The following is a 27,580-nucleotide window of genomic DNA, read 5'->3' on the forward strand; positions in this document are numbered from 1 at the left end:
TGAAACGATTGTTTATTTGCCGCAGACTTTAACATTGAGAGTCCACTGGACCTCGTATTTTGGGTAAGCGCATAGGAACCTCATATTCCCCGAAAGCAGATAGAAGTGATGGTAGATGCAGGTTTTCAGGCTCAATAGAAATCGAAAGTTGTCTTGCCACCTAAAATTGTATATATGGTATCAGTAAAATAAAAAATTGAAAGAAATATCAATAACTAGGTAAAAGAAACTCTATTAAAGACAAGTCCAGAATATTTAAGGTAACCCCCAGTGCTAAACCCCAGTGCTTGTACAATATTTTGCCAAAATGTATATCTTAATGGATTAAGACGCAAAATTTCAGTCTATATTACTATGTGGATCTGTTGCTCACAATTGGCTACCATACAATCACACCCTAGCAGAAATTTACCATGGAAATTCAATTTCACATATAGGAATTACACATGCATAATGACCGTTAATATTTACAATGCTCAGCTGGACCTAACCACCTTGCAATCCTTTAATCAGTTGACTATTCAATTCCTCCAGGCAAACAAATTGGAAAATTATTTAATCAGTAAATCCTTAAAAACTTGTCAACAAATTCTCTAAGTGTTAATATTTACATACAAGATTTCGGATATTCAATTCCTTAAAAACACTCTTTTTAAGCTACAACACGCACACTTCTAGTATCCCATCATCCTTGTGGAATCCTGAGTACATCTTGTATGTAAACTTGTCAACAAATTCTCTAAGTGGTCATCTATCTTCAGATATACAAAACTTAAAGGTCTTAATAGAGTTGATTTATCAAGAAATCAATTATCAGGTGATATACCAGTAAGTATTGGTGGCCTCAAAGATCTAGCAACTTTGTCCTTGGCTAGAAACCAATTTTATGGTCTGGTCCCTAAATCATTTGGTAGTTTGATAAGGTTGGAATCTTTGGATCTCCCTAGCAACAATCTCTCTGGAGAAATTCCAAAGTCAATGGAGGCACTCTCATATCTCAAACAACTTAATGTGTCTCACAATAGGCTAGAAGGGGGAATTCCTATCAAAGGACCTTTTAAAAACATTTCAGCTCAATCGTTTTTTGAGAATTATGCACTATGTGGTCCACCAGGCCTTCAAGTGCCACCTTGCAAAGAAGATAATAGCAAAGGATCCAAGAATGCTACTCTGCTTGTCCTGAAATATACTTTGCCTTCGATTATATCCAATGCACTAATAACAATTTTTATGATTCTTCATAATATTTCAAAATAGGAAAACAAGAACTCCAGATAAAGAAGATTTGTTCTCTTCGACAACATGGAGAAGACTATCCTATCATGATATTCAACGAGCAGCTGATGGATTTAGTGAATGTATCCTGCTAGGTACGGAGAGCTTCGGATCTGTTTATAAAGGCACACTTTATGATGTGACTATTATTGTAATAAAGGTTTTCAATCTGCAGCTAGAGAGAGCGTTTACGAGTTTTGATTCTGAATGTGAAGTATTGTGGAATGTTCGTCATCAAGATCTCACAAAGATCACTAGCAGCTGTTGCATTCCAGATTCTAAAGTACTGGTGCTTGAGTTCATGCTCAATGGTAGTCTTGAGAAATGGTTGTGTTCACACAACCATTTCCTAGATATCCTAGAGAGGTTGAATATAATGATAGATGTGGGGCTGGCACATAAATATCTCCATCACGATCATTCATCAGCACATGTAATTCATTGTGATTTGAAGCCTCGCAACATTCTCTTGGATAAAAATATGGTGGCACATGCGAGTTCGGCATCTCGGAACTCTTAGCTGATGGAGAAGATTCTGTGAACCAAATCATGACAGTGGCTACAATTGGTTATATGGCAGCAGGTAAGGTTTTAATTATAATTTCAAATTTTCGCTCTTTTCGAAGCACAGTCAAAGTTTGGGCCATCTTGACTGTCAAAATATTATTTGTTTATCATTTGTTTTATGATGTCATATCCATTTGATCTATCGAAACCAAAAAATGGAGAGTATGGATTAGAAGGAATGATTTCGGCCAAAGGTGATGTCTATAGTTATGGTGTTTTATTGATGGAAACTTTCACCAGAAAGAAGCCCACAAATGAAATGTTTACCGGAGAAATAAGTTTAAGAGACTGGGTAAGGGAGTCATTACCTCGTGCATTGAGTGATGTTGTCGATGCAAACTTGGTGAGAGAAGAGCAAGTTTTTTCTCCTTAAATGAATTGTTTATTAAGCATCATGCATTCGGCATTGGATTGTTGCATGGAATCACCAGAACAGGGGGCATCTACGAAAGACGCCGCTGAAAAGCTCAAGAAGATTAGAGTGAAGTTTCTGGATGATGCTGCTGCAAGTAGTTGATGTCACGTTTGCTATGTGTGTTTGTTAACTTTGTGCGTACTCTTTCTTGTTTGTGCTTGTGGAATAAAAGCCATTGCTTTGGGCAGAACATAAATTGAAATGATAAATTTAATCTTCAAATTTTTATCTTTGGACATACATAAATATACTTAATGCTAGATATGGTATGTGTTTTATGTCAATATTCTGGAGATTTATGAAATTGTTCCTCCAACAAAGTGGCGAAGTCTTTGAATCTCTGCTTCCCTCGTAGCGTCTTTCTTTTCTTTCTCACCCTGTAAATCGAGTTATTACTGTTTTTGATATATTATTATTCTAGATGACTGTATAGGAAGGTTGAAGATATTATAACAAATTCTTAGTTCAACTTCATAATTAAAATTTCCAGTAATCAAAATTGGACTCTGAACTGTGAAAATAGAACTAGACATCACTCACCGTTTTTTTTGGCAAATATTTATCAACTCATTTATTTATAAACAAACTCTTGTGTAAACATGACATATCGAGTAAGTTCTGCACTGACTTTGGGTATAAACATGACATATCTAGTAAGTACTTGGGATTTGGGGGAAAGAAAGCGTAAAACTTTTGGAAAACTTATTAAGTTCTGCACTGACTTTAGGTATTGTGAATAATGAAGCAGCAGCAGTTTTTGTGTTTGTAATTTGACAGTAAACTTTAATTAATTCATGGGAAATTATCAATCATATATCCTATAATTGCTCTATTATCAAAAATACTACAACACTTTGAGGGTATATCAATCGTCCACCTTAAATTAACAAAAGCTATCTGCCGACCACCAAACCGTTAGCTACCGTTTGAAAGTTAACGGAATTATAGTGAATTGACGATTTTACCCTTGAAACTTAAATTAAAGTAAATGAAAATTATCACTTGTATACCTTTAAATTCTTTTATTATCACTTGTATACCCTTAAATTATCACTTGTATCATATGAAAAGATAAAATTACTCCTCTGGCGTCATCCTATTTAAACGGCAAATAACGGTTTGGTGGATGACAGATACATTTTGTTAACTTAGGGTGGACAAGTGATACACCCTCAAAGTGTTGTAGTATTTTTTATAACAGAGTAATTATAGGGTATACGAATGATAATTTTCCTTAATTCATTACTGACTTACGTGAGATAAGACCACATTAATAAAATCAGGCAAGATCATAATCTTTATTCTTTCATCAAGTTCAGATTAGGTGGTACAAATCAAGAATAAATATTAAATCAGAGATGGTAATATCTTTATTTCAGAAACATTGTGAAAGATGAGACTTCAAGGAACAACACCTGCAAAGAATTCGTCATATTAATTTTGTTCAAAATCTCCCAGTCATAAAGGGGACCGTTTACAATTTAAGAAAACTAGTTGTTTCCAAGAATTGACTACTACACATAGCAGCTGCAATGCAATACGCCAATAGCTGCCCTGCTTTCACTTTCAAGAGAAGTAATTTTTTCTTAAAGATTACGATCTTTAGAAGCAATCGATGACTGCACAATGACAAAAATGCATGCGTGGTAAAAGATTACTTAAAGATAAGCCCAAAATTCAGCACTGAATCAAAAATTCTTTTAAGATTAAGATTTAGCGTGCTTTTGGGTTTTGAAAAAGTGTAAAACGGAGTCTACACGGGCTAGCTAGTTACATGCATCATTGACTTTTGCCATCACAAATTCACAAGTTCCACAAAGGAAACTTACAAGCATCCTATAATTCAATTCTGATCCTCACGTCACGACGTTGAAATGGTGGAAGAATATATTGGTGGTCTTGGAGGAGAAGATGTCCGGTGGACTTTTCAAAGCGTCACTGCTAGTCAGTCTGCTTCTTGGCAATAACATTTCTATCCCTCTGTTCATGGGCGACCTATCCGATGGATGACTCCGTGTACACCACAAAACAACAAAATATTCATCTTCTTAGCAATTTCACTCTCCTCGCTGTTTACAATTCCGAGTAATTTAAATTCATTATACTGCTCGAAATGCTTGTAAATCCAATGTGGAAAATATATATATCACGCTAAATCTAGTAATTTAAATTATGTGATGCCTCACCAAAGTTTCTACTAAACACCTCTGAAGCAATGTAACCAATTGTCGCTCTAGCCTCGAACATCGACACAATACTCTCTTTAATTCGTATGGCACAAAAATCTTCATCAAGAAGAATGTTATATTACCTCTCTCTCTCTCTATATATATATATGTGTGTGTGGGGGGGGGGTGGGGGCGGGGGTTGGGTATAAACCCACAACCCATGAGTTTATCCAAACCCAAACCAAATAATTTGGTTTGCGTTGGGTAAATCGTGTAAATGAATTAAATTTGGGTTTTTATGTATGAAACCATTTTATAATGGTTTGGGTGTGGTTAACCTATGGGCCAAGAATTACTACAATCCACCTCACTGTTCGTCTAATTGTTAAGCTAACTAATTGTTTTTTTTTTCTCTACACTACCAATGTTCGTCTAGGTTGTAATCATTTATTTAATTTAAACTAATGTATTACTACAATCCCTGAATCTCTATTAATCCTGAAGTAAAAAGAACATCCTTTGCTTTTTTTTTAATCCCCTTTGTATAATGTCCTTTTTCACCTGCACCATTAACTGTCCATTTTCTATTAAATTTATAACAAATGAAGGTGGTCCTAACCAATAGATGCCAGCAAAAAAAATCGAGGAATCGAATGAACTGAACAGACAATTTTGATTTGGTTTATAAATTAAAAAAAAAAAATCTATTCAATGAATTAGACGCAAAAAAAAAAAAAAAACTAACTTTAGAGCTAGATAACTAGAAAGAATTAATATTTTTAAGTTAAAATAATTTATGAACCACTCCAATCTAGAACCAGACCGATTTCAATTCGGTCAAGTTGGATTTATAATCTATTAAATTGAATCAGTTCAGCTCAAGTCGGAACAAACTGAACTGCACCAAAATGGGCAATTTAAATTTAATCATATGACCATGCTCCGTTGGATCAAATATATCAACGGAGGCGATGGCTTTGAATTAATATTATTCTTATGATTATCAAATACAAAAACAGAGTTTAGATCAAACATTATAATTTTTCTTTTTTGGTTATTTATTTATTCTTGAAGGAGTGGACTCAATTGATCATCGAATTTTATTTTCTTTCTTTTAATTTATTTGTTTATGTCATGTTCATGGAAGTTTGTTATTGGAGTTTAATTTAATTCGTTCTTTTAATTTTTTATCCACAATATATTTTTCATATTTTAATATTAATTTAATAATTAATAATAATTAATTATTATTATAATTTTGATATAATTAAATTTATCAAAATAAAAAAATATTTTGATTATAAAATTCAATCCAAACCCAAACCAAACCCAAATGAGTTGGTTTGGTTTGGGTTAAAAATATTTAGGTTGGTTTGGGTTGGATCCAAAATTTTATGGTTTGATTTGGGTTGACTTAAACCCAAACCAAACCAACCCATGCCTACCCCTATGTATATATATATGTGTGTGTGTGTGTGTGTGTGTGTGTGTGTGTGTTTGTGTGTGTGTGTGTGTGTATGCATGCCAATCTTCAGTCCCCTTTTAGATTCGCATAAATTCATTTGAATCCTCAAATTAGAATTGAACATTTCAAATTTAAAATTACAAATTAAGTCATTCATACTCTTCCAATTACATAATATACTGGAATGCCAATGGGGCGGATCTAGTTGGATATATCCACCCTGCTCGAGATCCAAAATCATGACAAAAATGAATTTTATTTCATTGGAATTAATATGGGGGTGTAGCTATCTTTAGGTTAATTAGAAGATTTATATCTGGTTGGATGAGTTTTTTTAGGTTAATTAGAATGTTTTTAATTCAATTTGAAACTTTGGAAAAACAATCAATGTGTGTAGAAGCAAGTGATGACATGATATGGGAATAACAGTAAATTTAGCATTTGATATCCACTGTGAAAAAAAAAAAAAAAAGCATGTGACATCCAAATAAATGGTAAAAAGTAACGGTAGGGGGTCTTGGTGTATATTGTTAAAAGCTTAGGAATTTATATGATTATTTTATTAAATTATATGGGTATAGTTATTTTTTTTCTTTATTTTTAAGACACAACTAATAACAATTATTTTAAAGCTACATTACCACTGACCCTCAGTATTATTAATTGTTTAGTGATAATTATTAGCCCAAATGTAAATGTCGTCTTTTTTTTTGTTTTTTGTTTTAAGAGGAAAGAAAAAGAACATATTGTGGTTGCCCTGAGCCTTGGCAAAACGTGAACAAATGGACAGAATGCATAGGCCTTGCCAATGTTGAGCATCTTCTTCTTTTTGGTAAGTCAAGTGCCATAAGCCCTTTATTCACGGTTCAAGTACGGCGGCCTATAACAATTTACAGGTCTATATGAGTTTACTTGGACGACTCGCTCAATGATGAAATATACCAATTTGCATGTCTCCACTCTCCTGTACATTTTTTTCTTTTCTTGTTTTCAAATTCATACATCTTTTGTATAAGTATATGCTAGTTTCCTTCACTTAAAACTTGTATCAACTTCACCTAGCAATTAGATTGCTGCATCTATAAAAAAAAACGACCAATATGTGCTTATCATTCTTCTTTGTTCCTATGTTGTTGTTACAATATTCCATAGCTAGCTTAGCTATGACGACTTTGAGCAACTTAACAACAGATCAATCGGCTCTTCTTGCATTCAAAGCCCGTGTCGTTGATTATCGAAGTGTCCTGACAAATAATTGGTCTTTATCTTATCCAATATGCAGCTGGGTTGGTATCTCTTGTGGTTCACGCCATCAAAGAGTCACAGCCTTGAATCTTTCAGATATAGGTCTCGGAGGTACCATTCCCCCACACTTGGGAAATCTCACGTTCTTAGTATCTCTTGATGTTGCTCATAATAATTTTCATGGCCATCTGCCTAATGAATTGGGGCAATTACGCCGATTCAGATTCATTAGATTCGGTTTCAATAAATTGAGTGGAAGCATTCCAACATGGATTGGCGTCTTATCCAAATTACAAACGTTGAGACTTTATAATAACAGTTTCACGGGTCCAATCCCAAATTCTCTCCTCAATTTATCGAAGCTGAGGTGTTCGACGCAATCTACAACGTTATTGATGGAAATATTCCTTCAGGGATAGGAAATTTTAGCAGCCTTTTCATTCTGAATCTAGGTTATAACAACCTACAAGGTACGTTCTACATATTTGCATTTGCATAGCTGCAAAATTCTTTTTATTTTATAGGTTGGGGATATTTCCACTCATTATTCTTGCAAACCCACCTCATTTTGATAAGATAGTTATAATAAGTTCACATTATGTTATAGAATTATAAATTAAGTCTGAACAATTAATAAATTATTTTTATAATGTTTTTCTTTTATGACTTAGGGCTTTTAACAATCTTTGACCGTTTACGGTTGCTTTAAAATAAGTTTAATTTGACTATTTTACTCTTATAATATAAAATGACCAAATTACCCCGAAAAACATGTACTATTGTATCTAATATATAGTTTCGGCATTTTGTTTTATGTTTTGTAATACAATATTTCTAAAATAAAATTCAATAATTTTTAGTTCCCCACATGTCAACAAATACATTTTGTTAGTTTAGTTGAAGTTGAAGTAAATTTGTGGGTATTTTAGTAATTCTACCTTATGAGAGTAGACTAGTTATATTAAATTTATGTTAAAGCAACCTTAGTTATTATATATTATAAAAAAATATAAGTTTCAAAAAGTATATTAAGATGGATTTAATTGATTAATTCTCCAAACTTCTTCTTTATTTGAATTTTTTTAAGAATCTTGTTCCAATAATTTTCTGAAAGCGGGTGGGGTTTTACAAAAATTATGAGGTAGCAATATCAATCTCCTCCCCCCCCCAAAAAAAAACCCAAAAAAAAATTATAAAACTAATAACACACATTTTGTGGGCAAATTTGATGTTCATGCGTTATGAAATTAAAATTTATGTTAAGTAAAAAGCTCAATAACTCATCAATTTGGCGTTTATCTTTATGACAGGTCAAATTCCAACTGAGATTGGCAATCTACAAAATTTGGATACCCTTGTTCTTAGTGCGAATAATTTAAGTGGCCCCATTCCACCCACAATCTTCAACATTTCAACCCTAACAGTCCTTAATCTAATTAGCAATCAACTTTCAGGCCACTTACCATCAACGATTGGCCACTCACTTCCGAGCATAGAGTATTTAACCTTGGCGGCCAATAACCTTACCGGAAAAATTCCCAACTCCATCACAAACGTTTCTAAACTCATTGGCCTAGAATTGAGCTTTAACTCATTCTCTGGCCATATGCCAAATACATTTGGCAACTTGAGACACCTCGGCGTGCTTGGCTTAGCATTTAATAACTTGACGACAGAATCATCTTCAGCAGATCAGTGGAGTTTTCTCTCTTCTCTGACTAATTGCAGAAATTTAACAGTTTTAGCCTTAGCTTATAATCCATTGGGTGGCATCCTTCCACCAGTAATTGGAAATTTCTCTGCTTCTCTTCGACAATTTTATGCATCCAACTCCAAACTTGGGGGCAGCATTCCTAAAGAAATTGGTAAGTTGCGTGGCCTGATCCTCTTAAGCCTCGGCTTCAATGACTTGAATGGAACTATTTCACCAACGATGGGAAGACTTAAGCGGCTGCAAGGTTTATCTCTTGAAGAAAATAATTTGGAAGGATCCATTCCCTATGATCTTTGCCACTTGGAGTTGATGTACGGAATAATGTTAAATGGAAATAAGCTCTCTGGACATATACCACCATGCTTGGCGAGTCTGACATCTCTAAGAGAACTCCACTTAGGCTCCAACAAGCTCACTTCTAGTATACCGTCATCCTTGTGGAGCCTTGAGTACATCTTAGAGATAAACTTGTTTTCAAATTCGTTAAATGATTCTCTCCCTTCCAATGTACAAAAGTTAAAGGTCTTGAGAGTTTTAGATTTATCAAGGAATCAATTATCAGGTGATATTCCATCAACCATCGGTGCCCTCAAAGATATAGAAACTCTATCATTGGCTAGTAATCAATTTCAAGGACCTATTCCTGAATCAGTTGGTAGTTTGATAAGCTTAGAATCCTTAGATCTCTCTGGCAACAATCTCTCTGGAAAAATTCCTAAGTCATTGGAGACACTTTCACATCTCAAACAATTTAATGTGTCTCGTAATCGGCTAGAAGGGGAAATTCCTGTTAAGGGGTCTTTTAAAAACTTGTCAGCTGAATCATTTTTTGGAAATTATGCACTCTGCGGTCCACCTAAATCCCGAGTCCCACCTTGCAAACAAGGTGACAGCAAAAGCACCAAAAACGTTGCTCTAATTGTCCTTAAATATATTTTGCCTCCGATAGTATCCTCTGTACTTATAGTGATTATCATCATTATGTACATAAGATGCCGAAAGAGGAGTACAAAAAAATCAGATCACGAAGATTTCCTACCTCTTGCAACATGGAGAAGAACATCCTACCTAGACATTCAACGAGCAACTGATGAATTTAATGAATGTAACTTGCTTGGTACAGGTAGCTTTGGATCAGTTTATAAAGGAACCATTTCCGACGGGACTGATGTTGCGATAAAGGTTTTCAATCTGCAACTAGAGAGAGCATTTAGGAGTTTTGATTCTGAATGTGAAGTTTTACGGAATGTTCGTCATCGAAATCTCATAAAGATCCTTAGCAGTTGTTCTAATCCAGATTTCAAAGCATTGGTACTTGAGTTCATGCCAAATGGTAGTCTCGAGAAGTGGTTGTATTCTCACAACTATTTCTTAGACATTCTACAGAGGTTGAATATAATGATAGATGTGGGGTCGGCTCTTGAATATCTCCATCATGGTCATTCATCGGCACCTATAATTCATTGAGATTTAAAGCCTACCAACATTCTCTTGGATGAAAATATGGTGGCACATGTGAGCGACTTCGGCATTTCCAAACTCTTAGGTGAAGGAGAAGATTCTGTGACACAAACCATGACAATGGCTACAATTGGTTATATGGCACCAGGTAAAATTTCAATTGTAATTAAAATTTTTACTCTTTTTTCAAGCACGAGCAAAGTTTGGGTTACCTTAATTATCAAAAAATTATTTGTTTTATCATTTGTTTCATAATTAAAATTAAAAAATGCAGAGTATGGATCAGAAGGAATTGTTTCAGCTAAATGTGATGTCTACAGCTATGGTGTTTTATTGATGGAAACCTTCACGAGAAAGAGGCCCACCGATGAAATGTTCACAGGAGAAATGAGTTTAAGGAGATGGGTAAAGGAGTCTTTACCTCACGGATTGACTGAAGTTGTTGACGCAAATTTGGTGCGGGAAGAGCAAGCTTTTTCTGCCAAAATGGATTGTTTATTAAGCATCATGGATTTGGCTTTGGATTGTTGTATGGAGTCACCTGACAAGAGAATGCATATGACAGACGCTGCAGCAAAGCTCAAGAAGATTAAAGTGAAGTTCCTGGATGATGCTGCTGCAAGTAGTTAATGCAACTTTTGCAATGTGTGTTTCTTAACTTCGTGCGTACTCTTTCCTGTTTGTGCTTGTGGAATAAGAGCCATTGCTCTAAGCAGAACATAAATTGAAATGAGAAATCTGATCTTCAAATTTGTATCTTCTTGCATATACATACTTAATAATAGATATGGTATGTGTTTTATTTCAATATTCTAGAGATTTATGTTCCAACAAAGTGGTCAACTCTTTTTGGGTCTCTGCTCCTCTCTTAGCGTCTTTCTTTTCCTTCTTATCCTGTAAATCGAGTTAACATTTTATGAGAAAGGTGGAATATAACATAACAATTTTTTAGTTCATAATTAAAATTCCCAGTGTGTCGATCGCAATTGGACTCCGACCATTGATAACAGAACTAAACTCAGGTTTATTCCGAATATTTGAAGTAACTCTTTGAACTCATTTATTTATAAACCAAACTGCTGTACAAACCCAGACAGTGAATCCATATTCAAACATGAATTCAAGTTTCCATTTCCCCTCTCTACAAGCAGTAGCAATACAGAAATAAACACACTAGTTTAATAGTAGTCAGGTCCCCGTACAAACGTTAGGTGCGAGTGAAAAGCATTATCTTTGCAAGCTCAAGTGCCTTGTTGCGGCCAAAAAACTTCTCCACAATTGCCAGTGCAAACTCCATAGAAGTTCCTGGCCCTCTACTGGTGATGAGGTTGCCATCAACCACAACCCTGTTTTCGATTTCACTCTGATCTGACAGCTTGTTGCACATAACAGGAAAAGCTGTAGCTTTTTTACCCTGAACCACAATTGAATATGTCTAAGGGGAAAACAAATACACAGCAATGATATTGCAGGAGCAGGAAGTACTTGGGATTTTTGCGGGTAAAAATCCCAAATTCTTTATCCCAAAAAACCATCTCAAATGATGTGACAATCATCAATTGGTTGGTTAGATAATACAATCACTCAATAAATGCCATATCATTTGGGACAGAATTTGGGACAAAAAATTTGGGATGTTTATTTTAACTCTTTGGGTAATGTAACTAACGAAGCAGCAGCAGTTTTTCAGTTTCTAATTTGTCAGCAAACTCCAATTAATTCATCACTGACTTACATGAGATAAGACCACATTCATAAAATCACACAACATCATAATCCTTCATCAAGTTCAGATTAGGTGATCCAAATCTGAGTAAATAATTTAAGCAGAAATGGTCGTACCTTGAGTAAGCCATGGGGCTCCAACACTAAAGCTGGGGATGCACATATAGCACCGTAAGGTCTATTTGATTCCTTTTGCTTCTTTAGCATATTCACCAATTTATCTGACTTCGCAAATGCTTGAGCGCCACCAAGTCCACCCTGTGCAATGTGCATGGATAAATTGTAGTTAGTAAGTCAATAATGTGGTAAAGACTATGAAGCAAGAGTAAGCACCCCAACTCACTGGCAAGACAATTAAATCATACGAAAGTTTAGCCGCCTCATCAATGAGCACATCTGCCACTAATTTAATTTGACGAGAAGCCAGAATTTCTAGTTTATCCTCAACTGATGCAACCACAACATTTGCTTTAGCTCGTCGCAGAATATCAATTATCATAACAGCTTCCATCTCCTCCGAACCATTTGCAATAGGCACAAGAATCTGAAAGAAAAGAAAGTACAAAATTTCACCAAGAACTACATTTGAAGTTATCAAGAATTCCATTTTAAGCACAAGTCAGCAATATTAAGGATCTCACAATCTCTAATTTGAAATATTGTGTCCCCATTTTACAGCATGTCGGTAGCACAAACTTTCACCCCCTATCATTTCCTTTTATTCATGCACTGCACACCCCCACCACACTGACCCCCCACTTCTCTCCCCCCCCCCCCCCCCCGGTCCAGCACCGCTCATGCTTCTTTTGTAATTGTTCAAACTTGGGATTTTATTAGAGATACCATAAAAATACATCTACTACCTCCAATATGTTCACAAATGACTGAAGCCAATGATGTATATGTATATGTATAGAAGATATCACAGATTTTTATATACTGCCAAATGGGTATCCCTGAAAACATCGGATGAAGGAAAACAAATACAAGAAACTAGAAGTCCAATCTCACCTGGGGAGAATTGTCAAATGTCCACTGAATTGGATTGAATTCAGCAATAGTGTATTCATCTCCATGATTTGCACGCATTACCTAGGCACAAGGTGACAGTGAAGACGAAAGCATGAGGAAGAGAAAATTCAAAGACAAATACCAAGAGAAAGAACTTACATTAAAAAGAATGTGATCAGTGGAGACATTGAAGCTCAACAAATGCATTTATCAAGATTCCGATAATTATATCAGTCTTATCAGACATCGTTTTCACCACATTAAGATGGGCCAGCAGGTATACAACTTCATCTAATGAATCTCTAATGCAAAAAGTCATACTTTTCCCCTGAACTAATTTTTTGGAATACATTAGCATCTGAACCTTCCAATTTGACATACCAGATGAACCTATTAGAATGAATTTCCACAAATTATATAACTCACAATTTTTTTTAAACAACATTATCTATAAAAGTTACTACCAGTGGCCCAGAAACTTCATCAGCTCTCTCTTTCCCATACAACTGCTCAACAAGTGCAACGGCAAACTCCATAGTAGTGCCAGGTCCACGACTCGTAACAACTTTACCATCCTGCTGTACTCTTGATTCAACAGTTGATGCACAAGCAGGAGCTAATTGCTCCATAAATGACGGATAACAAGTAGCCTACAAAAAATGAATAACCCCATAAATTAGAACTTAACAATCATCAGTGAGAGCAAAACTTATGTATAACACAAATATCAATGCAATTCCCAAAAGAACACAAAACATAAAAAAGGCTTATCTAATTCTTACCTTCAATCCCTTCAACAGACCCCAAGACCCTAATGCCACAGCAGGTGAAGCACAGACAGCAGCATAAAGACGCCCAGCTGAGGCCTGCTTCTTCACAATGCTTTCTAATACTTCAGATTCCTTCAGATTGGTAGCACCAGGCATGCCACCCTACAAGGTAAACAAAAAAGGATATAACATAATCAATCAAATAATCAGCAACAAAAGAAATTGAAAAGGAAAAATATACATGCCAGAATAAATATCGAAAAGAATTTCACTGACTACAACAACTTGAAATATTTGACTAGGACCATATAATGAATGATAACAGCCACAATAAGGAAATCCCAAAAAATTAAAAAATAAAATTAAAACAAAATAAATATTTTCTATATTTTTCTTTGCTTAAAATTATTATTTTTTCATTTTCAATCGAAAATTAAATGAAGATGACTTAAGAACGAATTATTTAGCTTAACATTCAGTAATAGCAATAATCACCTATAATTATACAAACATCACATAAATTGGCATGAGCTGAGGTGAGCTGCAATACATACGGGAAGAGCTATAAGATCAAAAACGGCGTCGCGGCAGTCAGACACAAGAGCATCAGCGACAATCTTGACACCATGACACGCGTCGACACGAAGCTGTTTCTCCACAGACGCAACCGTGACGTCAGCTCCAGACCTTCTCAAAACATCGATCGTTATCGCGGCCTCAATCGGCTCACTCCCGTTCGCAACAGGCGCCAAAACCTTGGGGGAAAAAAACCACACAGAAAATTCAAAAAACGGAACAAAAGGCAACAGAAAGAGACTAAACAAAAAAAAAAAAATTACCTTTTTGGAAGTTGAAGACATTGTAGCTGTTGCTGTGAAAGAGAAAATGCGATTTTTCAAAGAAGGAATTTGTTTGGGGAGAAACTGTTGAGTGAGAGGAAACTGACGAAGAAGAGAGTGAGGAGTGACGTGGCGTACGCTTATTAATACCATTTTTTTAAGTTAGTTTTCTAGAGGCATCGTTACGGTATGATGTGGGGAGCTTCGTGGCAACTGGCAAAGTGGTAATGCTGTAGCAGTTAAAAAATGTGACATGGCTTTTTCATGATGGGCTGGGCCGGGCATCCTAGACCACACCACGATTGTATGAACAATGTTCATTGAACATTAGCCAGTAGGTTGAAATGTTAGAACATAAATGTTTATTTAGTTTTTTATATTTTTAATTAAGTGTCGTTTAATTTTTATATCTTAAAAAATATTTCTAGTTATTTTTACTGGAAGTTATATTACAGTCGTATATTTTTTTTTTATTTTTGTAATAATATCGTTGCAACTATATTTTTAGAGATATTAATTAAAAAAATTAAATTTATCAAATTAACCTTAAAAGTAAGATACAAATTAGTTATTATTGTTTTACTTTTAGGATTAATTTAATAAATTAATTTTTTACAAAAAAATTATTAGTAAGATTGTTGCAAGAATATTAAACATTACTTTAAATTACTTGTATTAATTAATTTATAAATAATAATTAGTAAGATTGTTGTAAGAGAATGAAAAATATCAATTGTTTTATGCTAATATTTATTTTTTAATTTTCTACTAAGTAATTTATTAATTAATATTAATTAAATTTTTTATTGATTAAAAAAATTAACAAATTAATTTATCGGTTAATTTGGTAGTTACCTTTTTTATTGATTAAAAAATTAATGTAAAAAAATTTTGTTATCAGAGTATTATTATAAAAACAAAGAAAAAATGAAAGCAGGAGTATAACATATTTGATAATAGAACTGCCTTAAAGTAATTTTCAAAATATAAAACCTAAATAAGCACTAAAGTTAATATATACGGATCAAGCCAATATTTGATAATAGGGCTGCCTTGAGATATTTTACAAAATATAAAAACTAAATAAACACTAAAGTTAAAATTTATAGATTAAACCTAACATTTATCTAAATATTAAGCTTCATAATGCTTGATGGGCAAAACTGTAATATGACAATTAAAAAAAATAAAATTTTATACACGAAAAAGGAAAATTTCTGATTGTTTCATCCTACTGCAAATTAGTTGTGGCGTTGCAAACAATGCTGCCTGTATTATCTTCAATGGAATTTGGAATTTGGATACAAAACAAATGAAACGATTGTTTATTTGCCGTGAACTTTAACATTGAAAGTCCACTGGACCTTTCCTTCCGGTAGAGGGATGGTTTTGGATAAGCGCATAGGAACCTCATATTCCCCAAAAGCAGATAGAGGTGATGGTAGATGCAGGTATTCAGGCTCAATAGAAATCGAAAGTTGACTTGCCACCTAAAATTGTATAAATGGTATCAGTAAAATAGAAAATTAAAAGAAATATCAATAACTAGGTAAAAGAAACTCTATCAATGACAAGTCCAGAATATTTAAGGTAACCCCCAGAGCTTGTATAATATTTGCCAAAATCTATATCTTCATGGATTAAGACGCAAAATTTCAGTCTATATTACTATGTGGATTTGTTGCTCACAATTGGCTACCATACAATCACACCCTAGCAGAAATTTACCATGCTACCATGGAAATTCAATTTCACATATAGGAATTACACATTCATAATGACCGTTAATATTTACAGTGCTCGGCTGGACCTAACCACCTTGAAATCTTTTAATCAGTTAACTATTCAATTCCTCCAGGCAAACAAATTGGAAAATTATTTAATCAGTAAATCCTTCTAAACCGTACTAAGTTTTTTCATCTACTTAAACACGCTTGAAATTTATTTTATCATTCCCATTCATGGACGCTATGCAATGTACAATTAGAAATGTATCAAATATGAAATTACATGGTAAAAACAAAATATCTATACACACATAGTCAATAGTACTAAATGATAGAAACGGAAGTGATTGATAGTAGACCACACCTGTCACTCAGAACAAACTGCTTTTGCTATTATGATGAGAAACAACTATAAAGAACAACCAAGAAAGATAAAAATCCATACCTTAGCTACAAGCTCCTCTTTTGTCACAGGTGAACACAATTCTATGGGATCATCTTTTGATTCACGGGAACGTAATTTTTCTATATTGGGGAATCTCCTCAAAACCTTGAAAATACAACATCCATCAGATAATCCATATCCGAAAGTAAGATTACACGTATTTAGTTCTTTCTCCAACACCTCAAGAAGGAATTTGACTTAAGGAGTTCATTTTATACTCGCAGGACCAACATTTCGCTAATCACATGGAGCTAAGATAGAAAAGTAAATCGAAACAAACAGCATAATTTAAAATTCATTACGACGTTCACTCCTAACTGTAGCAAATAGATCATTCAAGCTTAAAAAAAGGAAAAAGCAACACATCAGTTCACTCCAAGACAATTTGTCCCGAATCTGAAGAAATTGAAAGATAGGCCACAAACCAGTCGAGCATTCTCTAGGCGCCTAGCTGCCTTCTCAAATTCTCTACTCATATTATTCTCAGACTTCTGGATAACTTTAACCTCTTCCTCTTCGAATGGCTGGAAAATCTGATGAAAATAAGTCACAGGCACAGCAAATATTAATAACTTGTAATGCCCCTTCAAAAATCACAAATATTTCCAAACCGAGAATTTAGCAATAATTTAAAGCCATGAGTCAAATTAATTGACAAAATGGCTAAACAAAGTATCTGAAGTGTTAAGTAAATAAGAGCACCAGCTCGGCCATGCTATCATCCCCACCCCGGGGTGAATTACCTCAGCCGAACGGTACGAGCAGAACACTGATAATGAGCCTTCTACAAACATGAGTCGACCAGAGACGAGTACCAACTAGGGGAATATACCGACCAGAGACATATACCGAGCCGATACCCATCCCCCAAAAAGCAGGAACACGATCCCACAGAATCACGGTAGTTGCGCTTTCCCCAGAACCGTTGAGGGAGACGCGAGATCCCACGTTTGCCCATAATGTAGCAGTTAGAGTCCCATGAGGGGCTGCCACCATCCGAAAAAGGAGGGATGAATGGTAAACAGAAACGTGGGACATCGGCTATAAAAGAGGAAGAAATCGATGAAGAAGGGGATAGAAAAAATTGAGAGAAGGGAAAACTCTGCCAAAGTGAACCCAGACCGCTTTCAATATAAACTGTGAGCCAATTATAAGCAATTTATCAAATCTAAACTGCAGCGTTTTCCCATAAACACCTTGTGCTAACTTAGGCATCGGAGGATTTACGCTGGTAAAACCACCTGCGTCTCTGATTCGTTTTTGTGAACGCAGGCTTAGTGGGAGAAGGAAGGCCCATTCCAATCTCAGTGACTAGAGTAGTCGTTGGGGCAAGAAGAAGTCGACATCTTCACTACCGATCACATAAGCGTTGGTGTAAAGATCTGGTCGGGCAAAAGACGAGCAGATTTTAGCATCAACATTTTGGCACCGTCTGTGGGGAGTTGGATAAAAAGCTACCACCGAGTTAGTAGTTACCGGAGAAGCAGCGAACGATTAGACATGGATGTGCCAAGGAAGGATGCTTTGAGGGAGGATAACGAAACTGTGGAGACAATCACTCTCCGGGAAATTGCAGATGAAGCCCGGGAGAGGATGATGCAAGATCGATTGGAGCGGATGGAGAAACAAATGGAGACTCTCGCGGCCATACTGTATGAGCTGAGGGATGAGCGGAGAAGGGATTGTGAAACCCCCGTGGGGAGAGAGGAAATTGGAGCAGAACCCAGCCGCCGAAGGCGTAGAGTCGAGGAAACCCCTCCGCTGGCAGACCAACCTAATGGGGTGCATCCCCACAAAAGTACTGGTCGGGTTCCAGGAGAACGCGTGGATGAAGGGAGAGACCAATCTCGCCCCAGACGGGTACTGGAAATTGATGGCCGAGGGGCTAGTGTTGATGAAGGAGAGCTCAGACAGCGGTTGCAGAATGCCGAGCAGGAGTGAGATTAGATAGCTGCGCGTGATCCTGACCGTGCTGTAGAATTGAAGGGAGAGGTGTGTAGATTGGCGCAGGTGATGGAGGAGATACAGGGCAAGAGAAAGCCCCCGAGCTGGATGATAATGCTAGATGAAGAATCTCCGTTATCAACCGAGATCATGGGTACAGTAATCCCAAGAGATTTCCGCTTCCCCGACCTCAAATACTTCGGGGGAAATGACTCGCTGGTGCATATTGAACGTTTCAACGACATGACGGGTGTGCAGGGGCTGACACCAGCTCAGAGGTGTAGGGTGTTCCCGTTGACACTCGAGGGACGAGCCCGAGAATGGTACCGCAAGCTGCCCCGAGGAGGTATAAAAGGGTACGAGCAGATGTGCCAAGAGTTGGCCGAACAGTTCCGAGGAGCAGTAGCCCCAGAGGACGATATGATATAATTGATGAGGATGAAACAGGAGGAGCATGAATCCCTTCGGGATTTTGTAAAATGATATCACCGGGCCGTGCTGGATCTGGGAGCTTTTAATCACCCGCAGGCGTTGAGGGGACTAAAAGAAGGTGTAAGAATCGGCCGATTGTGATATAATTTAAAAAGCCCCTTAGTGCAGAATTACTCGGCGGGGTATGAACAGGCGAGGCGAGATATAGAAATCGAAGAGGAGAAATCAGCAAGGATAAAAAGTGAACAGCTGGAAGAGTTGAGACGAAAGGAACGGAGAGCCCCGAACGGGAGCGGATCGGGAAAGCGAGCTGGGGAATCCTCAGTAATGGGCGGAATATCAGCTCGGTCCCGCCCTTACCCCATAGCTCAGAGACCACAACAGTTCTAACACAGCCGGGCTCAACCTCCGTGCCCCCCATTCCCGGAGCGGCAACAAGAATTTAGGCAGATAGCTGCCCACCCTTATCACAGCACTCCCAGAACGTTACATGCAACTAATTTCAGGGCTGGACGACCAGATTAGCTACCGGCTATACCATCCCGAGGTGATATCCATGATAGCCGAGCAGTTCAACTGGTTGACCAGAGCTTGACATATAGACAGTACACTCTATTAAAAATCTCCATAGAGGAATTGTATGAGAGGATCGAGGGACGAGGCCTGCTGTACCCTCCAGCCTCTATAACAAAACCTGCTCGCCGACGGGATAAGAGCAGATTCTGTAAATTTCACGACACTCACGGTCACACTATCAGCCAATGTCGTGACCTAAAGATTCAGGTGGAGGATTTAGTGAGGAACCGATACTTGAATGAGTATGTAGATGGAGTGTCCCCTGTCATTGAATCACAATACACGCGGGATGAAGGAGTTGAGAGGGGTCTGGAACGAGAACAGCTGACCATCCGTGTGATAGCAAGAGGGCCAACATTGGCCGGCGATTCGAACAGGGCACGGAAGAACTATGGGAGATACGCCATGACTGGCAAAGATGTGCTCCTCAATTTGCCAGCAGCCAAGAGGGCAAAAGTGCGGCAAGTTCCCATTATGTGGACAGAGGACGACGAAGAGGGTATTTTATATCCCCATGAGGATGCACTGGTGATTAAAGCATTGGTAGCTAGTACAGAGTTGCGGCGAATACTGGTGGACACGGGTAGCTCAGTTGACATTCTGTTTAAGTCGGCCCTAGATGATATGAGGATTTTAGACTTGAAGCTGGAGCGGACGAATACATCCTTGAAGGGATTCGGAGGGGGACGGTTAACTCCCATGGGGATCATCGAACTCCCGATTACTGTGGGGTCAAAGCCGTTTGAAAGAACGATGATGCTGGACTTTGTCGTGTAGAAGAAAGAAGCCCTTACCAGATGATACTGGGGAGACCGTTCATGAGGATAAGCCAATGTGTAATGTCCACGCATTATCTGGCGTTGAAGTACAGAATAAATGGAGTTGTTGGCGTAGTAAAAGGCGACCAGAGAATGGCAAGGAGCTGCTATGCTATAGCGGCCAAGGAAACGCTGCAGGTTACCTCTCTAGATAACCGAGGGGATTCAAAAAAGGGTCGCCAGGAACCTGTTGAGAAGCTGGAGGAAGTTGTTGTAAGCAAGAATAACCCGAGCAGAGTGGTTAAAGTCGGGTCAGAATTGGGCGAAGCAATAAAAGGCAAGCTGGTGAAATGCCTACAGTCCCATACAGACATATTTGCTTGGTCTCATGAGGACATGTCAGGTATTGATCGCGGGATAGCTTGCCACAAGCTGGCGATCAAGAAAGGGGCAAGGCCGGTGAGGCAGAAAATGAGGTGCTTTAATCAAGAAAGGTATGAGGCCATAAATGCCGAGGTAGAGAAGCTGTTGAAAGCGGGATTTATAAGGGAGGCTAAATACCCAGAGTGGATTTCCAACGTAGTTTTGGTGAAGAAGGCTAACGAGAAATGGCGAATGTGTGTGGATTTCATAGACTTTAATAAGGCATGCCCGAAGGACAGTTTTCCCTTACCAAAAATAGACCAATTGGTGGATTCAACGGCGGGGTATAGTCTGCTCAGCTTCATGGATGCCTTCTCAGGATACAACCAAATACCCATGAACGAGCAGGACGAGGAGAATACCACCTTTATAACTAACATGGGTTTGTTTTGTTACAGGGTGATGCCTTTTGGCCTAAAAAATGCAGGAGCTACCTATCAAAGGTTAGTAAATAAGGTCTTCAAACCATTGATCGGTCACACTATGGAGGTATATGTGGATGATATGATCACAAAGTCAAGAGAACCGAAGGATCATGTGAAGCACTTGGAAGAGACCTTCGAATTGCTGAGGAGGTATGAAATGAAGCTGAACCCGGAGAAATGTGCATTTGGGGTCAGCTCGGGCAAATTTTTGGGGTACCTGGTGAGCCACCGAGGGATCTAGGCCAACCTGAAAAAAATACGGGCAGTGATAGAAATGAGGTCCCCACGAACAGTTAAGGAGATGCAGAGCCTTACCGAAAAATTGGTAGTATTGAACCGATTCATTTCACAAGCCACTGATAAGTGCCACCTTTTCTTCCAAACCATAAAGAAAGGGAGGAATATGGAATGGACATCAGAATGTGAGGAGGCATTTGGACAGCTGAAGGAGTACCTAGCCTACGCCCCGTTACTATCAACTCCGAGAGAGGGTGACCAGCTGCTTTTGTATGTGGCAATCTCTAAATGGGCAACCAGCTCGGTCTTAGTCAGAGAAGAAGAAGAGAAGCAACACCCGGTATACTACACAAGCAAGGCTCTGGTAGACACAGAAACCAGATACCCACTGATGGAGAAGTGGGCGTTGGCTCTAATAACGGCAGCACGCAAACTCCGACCATATTTCCAGGCCCACCAGATTGTTGTGATGACTGACCAGCCCCTTCGGCAAATGCTTCAAAAACCAGATGCATCTGGTCGGCTAGTAAAATGGTCCGTAGAGCTGAGCGAATTTGACTTATCCTATAGGCCCCGAGGAGCAATAAAAGCCCAAGCCCTGGCCGATTTTATGGTTGACCGTGCTGAACCGGGGGAAGAGATTCGGGAGGAACAAGCAATAGAGCTGGAGAAACCAGAGGGGTGTGGCTGGTGATGGTTGACGGGTCACGTAGTGAACAGGGATCCGGAGCAGGAGTTGTAATACGGAGCCTAGATGGGGTCGAGGTATCCTATGCAGTAAAATTCGAGTTCTAGCTTACGAATAACCAAGCTGAATATGAGGCATTCATTACTGGGCTCAGGCTTGCACACGCGCTACGAGCTGAAAGAGTAGAAATCCGAGCAGATTCCCAGCTAGTCTGCAATCAGCTCTGCGACCAATTCCAAGTAAGGAAAGAGAAGTTGGGGCTTTACTTGAAGAAGGAGAAGTAAATGGTTGAGCTCTTCAAAGAGGTAGAGGTAAAACAGATATCTCGGAATGAGAATTACCGAGTGGATATGTTGGCTAGGATGGCGGCAATTGCAGATCCAAAATTACCTAAGTCAGTTCCATTAGAGGTGATGACCTCACCAAGTATAAGGGAGGAAGTAGAGGTGATGAGAGTGAGCACTGGAGAATCCTGGATGGACCCGATTCGCGCATATATCCGCGATGGAGTTTTACCAGAAGACAAAAGGCAAGCCAGAAAATTAAAGTGCCGAGCAGCGAGGTACACGCTCCTTGATGGAGTGCTGTATCGCCGAGGGTTCACCTTACCCCTTTTGAGATGTTTGGATGACGAGGAGGCAGATTATGTACTGAGGGAGATTCATGAAGGGATATGTGACAATCACTCGGGAGCAAGAACTTTAGCCTTCAAGGCACTCCGGCAAGGATACTTCTGGCCAACCATGCACCAGGATGCGAAAAAGATAGCAAAGAACTGTAAAACCTGCCAGAACTTCTCTGAGGTTCCTGTACAACCCCTAGAAAAGCTTACCACAATGACATCCCCATGGCCTTTTGCCCAATGGGGAATCGACCTGATCGGTCCATTACCTAAGGGCCGAGGAGCGGCAACACATGCAATTGTGACGATAGACTACTTCACCAAGTGGGTAGAAGTGGGAGTCCTCAGCCAAATCACGGAGAGAAAGACGACGGATTTTATTTAGAAGAATATCAGCTGCAGATACGGGATCTCCTATGCCATCATTACTGACAATGGGAGGCAATTTGACAACAACAACTTTAGAGAATTTTGTCGGAACTTGGGGGTGGACCTGAAGTTCTGCACCCCCGCACACCCCTAGGTAAACGGACAAGTGAAAGTAGCCAACAAAGTGATAAAGAAACTCCTGAAGACTAGACTGGGAGAGAAGAAGAGAGCTTGGGTTGACGAGTTACCAGGGGTATTGTGGGCTTACCGGACAACTCACAAAACCGCTACAGGGGAAACCCCGTTTACTTTAGCTTTTGGTCATGAGGCGGTAGTCCCAGCAGAAATTGGAGTAGGAACACATCAGACGGAATACTTTAATGAGGAGCAAAATGACGAGCAGATCTGCTTGAGCCTGGACCTGCTGGAGGAGAAAAGGGAAGGGGCCTTACAGAAAGTGGTCCAGTGTCAGCAAAGGGTCATGCGTTACTACAACAAGAACGTACGCGTGAGGCAGTTCCGAGCAGGGGATTGGGTACTTAGGAAGGTGAACCAAAACACTAGGGATCCTAACCATGGCGCTCTTGGCCTGAAATGGGAAGGTTTGTACAGGGTGATACGAGCGACCAGTCCAGGAGCTTACAAGCTAGCGTACCCAGACGGACGAGATGTGAATAGGTCGTGGAACGCCGAGCACTTGAAGAAGTACTTCCAGTAAGCAAAGTGCTCTACTAGCTTTCATTTTGATAAGTTATTTATGTTATGTGCATGAAGATTTGTTGTACATGCATATATTCCGCATTTCTGTAATGCATTCAAATTTCAATAAAGATGAATTCAGCATGAAACCCTTCTGCTAGCAAGCCCATTAAATTCTACTAAGGCAAATAAGTGCCTGTTCCTGTTCGGTCAACGAAAGACCAGCAAGCAATTTTACGAAATTCTACCAAGGCAAATAAGTGTCTGTTCCTGCTCGGGCAACGAAAGACCAGCAGGCGATTCCACGAAAATCTACTTTGGCAAACAAGTGTCTGTTCCTGCTCGGTCAACGAAAGACCAGCAGGCAATTCCACGAAAATCTACAAAGGCAAGCAAGTGCCTGTTCCTGCTCGGTCAACGAAAGACCAGCAGGCAATTCCACGAAAATCTACAAAGGCAAGCAAGTGCCTGTTCCTGCTCGGTCAACGAAAGACCAGTAGGTAATTTTTTACAAAATTCTAGTAAGGCAATAAGTGCCTGTCCCTGCTCGGTCAACAAAGACCAGCAGAAGATTTCACGAAATTTTACGAAATCAAGTAAGTGCCTGTCCCTACTCGGTCAATGAAGATCAGCAGGTGATTTCATGAAATTTTACTAAGGCAAGTAAGTGCCTGTCCCTGCGCGGTCAACGAAGACCAGCGGGCAATTTCACAAAATTTTACTAAGACAAGTCAGTGCCTACTCCTGCTCGGTCAACGAAGGACCAGTAGGCAATTCTACGAAATTTTTAAGGCAAGCAAGTGCCTATTCTTGCTCAGTTGATTAAAGGACTAGCAGGCAAAGCTAACTAAAAACGTTAAGGTAATTTGCAGAAATGATTTATAAGCAAAACCACAACAGAAGGGCCAATAAAAAACATTCAAAATTTATACTCAAATGTTTACAAAATGGATGAAAGTCTAGAATTTGTGCAAAGACAAACCTAAGGGTTAGAAGGTTCAGCCGCCTCTGCAGTTGAAGGATCAGCAGTCTCGGGAGGTGAAGGATCAGCAATCTCGGGAGGTAGAAGATCAGCAACACCTGGAGGAGGAGGCATGGACCCTTGACCCACTTCAAGAGCACGACCTCCAGCTTCCCCCTCCTGCACCCCATCTACAGGAGCCTCCACCTAATCCTGCTCATCCTGCTCCTTACCTCCCTGATCGGCCTCAGCCATATATCTCTGCACCCCAGCCTCCAGCTTGCTCATGTCCAGTTTGGGATATTCCTCCTTAAGCACAGACATGATGCACTTATAGCAGAAAGCAACCCTAGAGTCATACTCTGCATCCAGCCGATCGTCCACATCAGCATATTTGCTTTTCTCCCCAGCCAACTGCTCACTCAGGGATTTTATTTCCCCCTCAAGGGCGGTCCTCAAAGTATCCCTTTCACTTTGAGTAGCCTGAAGATCAGACTTCAGGTCACCCAACTCACCCTCAAGTTTGGAGGAGGTGGACTCAGCAACCGCAACTTTCTCCTCTAAATTCGTAATCTGCTTGTTCAGCTCAGCCAGCTTCTCCTTCGAGCGATCAGTAGATTCAGCTTTTTTCTTCAAGACCTGATTGTCAGCTTGAAGCTTCCTCTCATGGCGCGTGATCCTGTTCTTATAACAAGAAACTATGGTAGCCAGCTTGAAGGAGACCCTCTGAACAGAACCAGCCAATTCACTGAGATTCATGCTCTCAATGTCCTGGACCATTTTCGGTCCCACTGACTTCCCATAGTCCCTCTGATACGGGGTCAGGTAGTCACCCTGATCACGAGCCGGAAGGGGAGAGGATCGGTCCCCAGAGCGAGTGCTGACCTCAGAACTCTTGTCAGTAGTTTTCTCCCCACCGCTCTTACGGGGTGGAGGAGGGGGCAGAGCATGAACAAAAACCTTGGGATGACCAACACTGACTTTCTTTGGAGGAGGGGGAGGGTTGTTGGAGCTGCTTGGAGCCCGACCACGCTTTCTGCTCATCGCGCTGAGGATCTTATTATCCATTCCGATAACAATGTCTACTAAGCCCGAACCGACCAAGTTTGTTGGTGACAAGAGGTCTTGGCAAGTAGACGTGTTCACCAGAGCAGTTTCCACCTGAAACAAAGGTCGGTCTTCAAGATCCTTAACCAAACCCCACGATTCTGAAAAAATAAACAAGGTTAAAGAACCCAATAAGTGGCAATTTGAGAAAGAATATAGGCAAAAAATGAACGACCTGGGGTGACAAATTGCATTGGAAGGTAAATATTACCACCCAACGAGCGGGCTGCTGGACACTAATTTCCTCCAGCAAAGAAGAATTTGTTATTCCAATTTTTGCATGAAGAGGGGAAGCAGGTGATTGGCTTCCTCTTCGCAGAGCTCGACATGAAATAATACCAGCCTGCTTCCTTTGGGCTACTCCTCAGCTGGTATAAATGCTTCACTTCAACAAGGGAGGGCTCTTCTGATCCACACCTCTCCCATAATACGAACATAGCCGAGAGAACCCTCCACCCATTCAGATGTAACTGACCTGGAGCCAGGTGCATACCCCCCAGTATCTTGGCAAAATAACGCTGAAGGGGCAGCCGAGCTCCTAGTCTAAAACTCTCCAGGTGCATCGTCACATACCCCCGCGGAGGCCGACTAGGAACATCACCTTTCCCAAGAACAACAAGGATAACCTCATCAGGAATGTTGTAGAGGTTCCTAAGTTTGAATAGATCAGTTTGGGTGGTGGCACAGGCTATGTAGTTGATAGGGTGAGAATTCGCCTCCACCCTATGGCCAAGGTTTCTCTTCTTAGGAGGTCGGCTCGGCTCGGAGCTGCTTCCCTCACCATCACCCACTTCATCAAGGACCCCAACCCCACCACAACTGTGGTTCTCACCAGAGCCGGATGTGGGTCCACCTCTATTCCCTACAAGCTCTAATTCAGGGAAATGTGAAATGGTCAGGGGGCGTGGGTACTCAAGGGTATCCCTACCATGTGAGGGACCTACACTACTGGAGGGACCTAGAAAATCAATGGGTATTGACAAGTTGAGGTATGAATCCTCTGTTTCTTCGTCACTCTCATCTGTAATCAACTTCCTTCTCCGATTTGACATATCGAAGTCCCAAAAGGAAACTAAAACAAACCCGAGTACACGAATACAAAAAGGGGCAACACAGAACCCAATCAACAACAACCAAAGAAGAAGTTAAAGGCTATACCTGGAATAGACTGGCACTGATAATGTTGCTGTGATGGAGGAAAGACCCAGCAAACGGAAATCCCAGACGCGGAAAGTATGAACGAAGTTCGTAGGAGTTGTCTCACAACAGAGAAGCGAATAGTAAAACGATGATGATTTCAATTTAGGGATTTGAAACGAAAAGGGAGAAATGGAAGCGTTTAAGTGATGGGGATGCTAGCTCACTCACCGTATATCGAGGATGGATAGCCCGTCATTTCAAATTTCAAATACGAAGAGTCGGGAAGCACCACGTCACTAACCGTTATAAAAGACCTGACGAGACGTAGGCCCAAATATATACGAGAGATATTCATAAAGGCCCATACTCGGA

The 27,580-nt window shown here is 39.4% G+C and overlaps 2 protein-coding genes across 8 annotated transcripts in view; one reads left to right on the top strand and one right to left on the bottom strand.

Moving 5' to 3' along the window:
* Window positions 1-14,864, bottom strand: part of LOC102630221 (protein DJ-1 homolog B-like) — a 62,440-nt gene extending 47,576 nt beyond the window's left edge. The window contains exons 1-8 of one of the 3 annotated variants that reach the window (XM_052438040.1): window positions 14,656-14,862; window positions 14,371-14,571; window positions 13,829-13,978; window positions 13,511-13,696; window positions 13,047-13,127; window positions 12,379-12,579; window positions 12,153-12,293; window positions 11,347-11,724 (exon numbers count right to left, since the gene is read on the bottom strand). In XM_052438040.1, the coding sequence (XP_052294000.1) occupies window positions 11,518-11,724; window positions 12,153-12,293; window positions 12,379-12,579; window positions 13,047-13,127; window positions 13,511-13,696; window positions 13,829-13,978; window positions 14,371-14,571; window positions 14,656-14,808 (1,320 nt within the window). In that variant the 5' untranslated portion in view covers window positions 14,809-14,862 and the 3' untranslated portion in view covers window positions 11,347-11,517. Of the gene's footprint in view, window positions 1-11,346; window positions 11,725-12,152; window positions 12,294-12,378; window positions 12,580-13,046; window positions 13,128-13,510; window positions 13,697-13,828; window positions 13,979-14,370; window positions 14,572-14,655 lie in introns of those variants that run through there. The other 2 variants (XM_052438041.1, XM_052438042.1) reach the window with 2 other exon arrangements.
* Window positions 1-27,580, top strand: part of LOC127901222 (probable LRR receptor-like serine/threonine-protein kinase At3g47570) — an 85,476-nt gene that overhangs the window by 9,135 nt on the left and 48,761 nt on the right. Inside the window, exon 3 of one of the 5 annotated variants that reach the window (XM_052438026.1) lies at window positions 9,094-9,966. The exons of 2 other annotated variants lie outside the window; for them this stretch is intronic. In XM_052438026.1, the coding sequence (XP_052293986.1) occupies window positions 9,094-9,966 (873 nt within the window). Of the gene's footprint in view, window positions 1-2,003; window positions 2,615-9,093; window positions 9,967-10,584; window positions 11,146-27,580 lie in introns of those variants that run through there. 2 more of the 5 variants (XM_052438025.1, XM_052438028.1) reach the window with 2 other exon arrangements.

The sequence above is a fragment of the Citrus sinensis genome, chromosome 3, assembly GCF_022201045.2.
Source record: "Citrus sinensis cultivar Valencia sweet orange chromosome 3, DVS_A1.0, whole genome shotgun sequence".
NCBI lineage: Eukaryota > Viridiplantae > Streptophyta > Magnoliopsida > Sapindales > Rutaceae > Citrus > Citrus sinensis.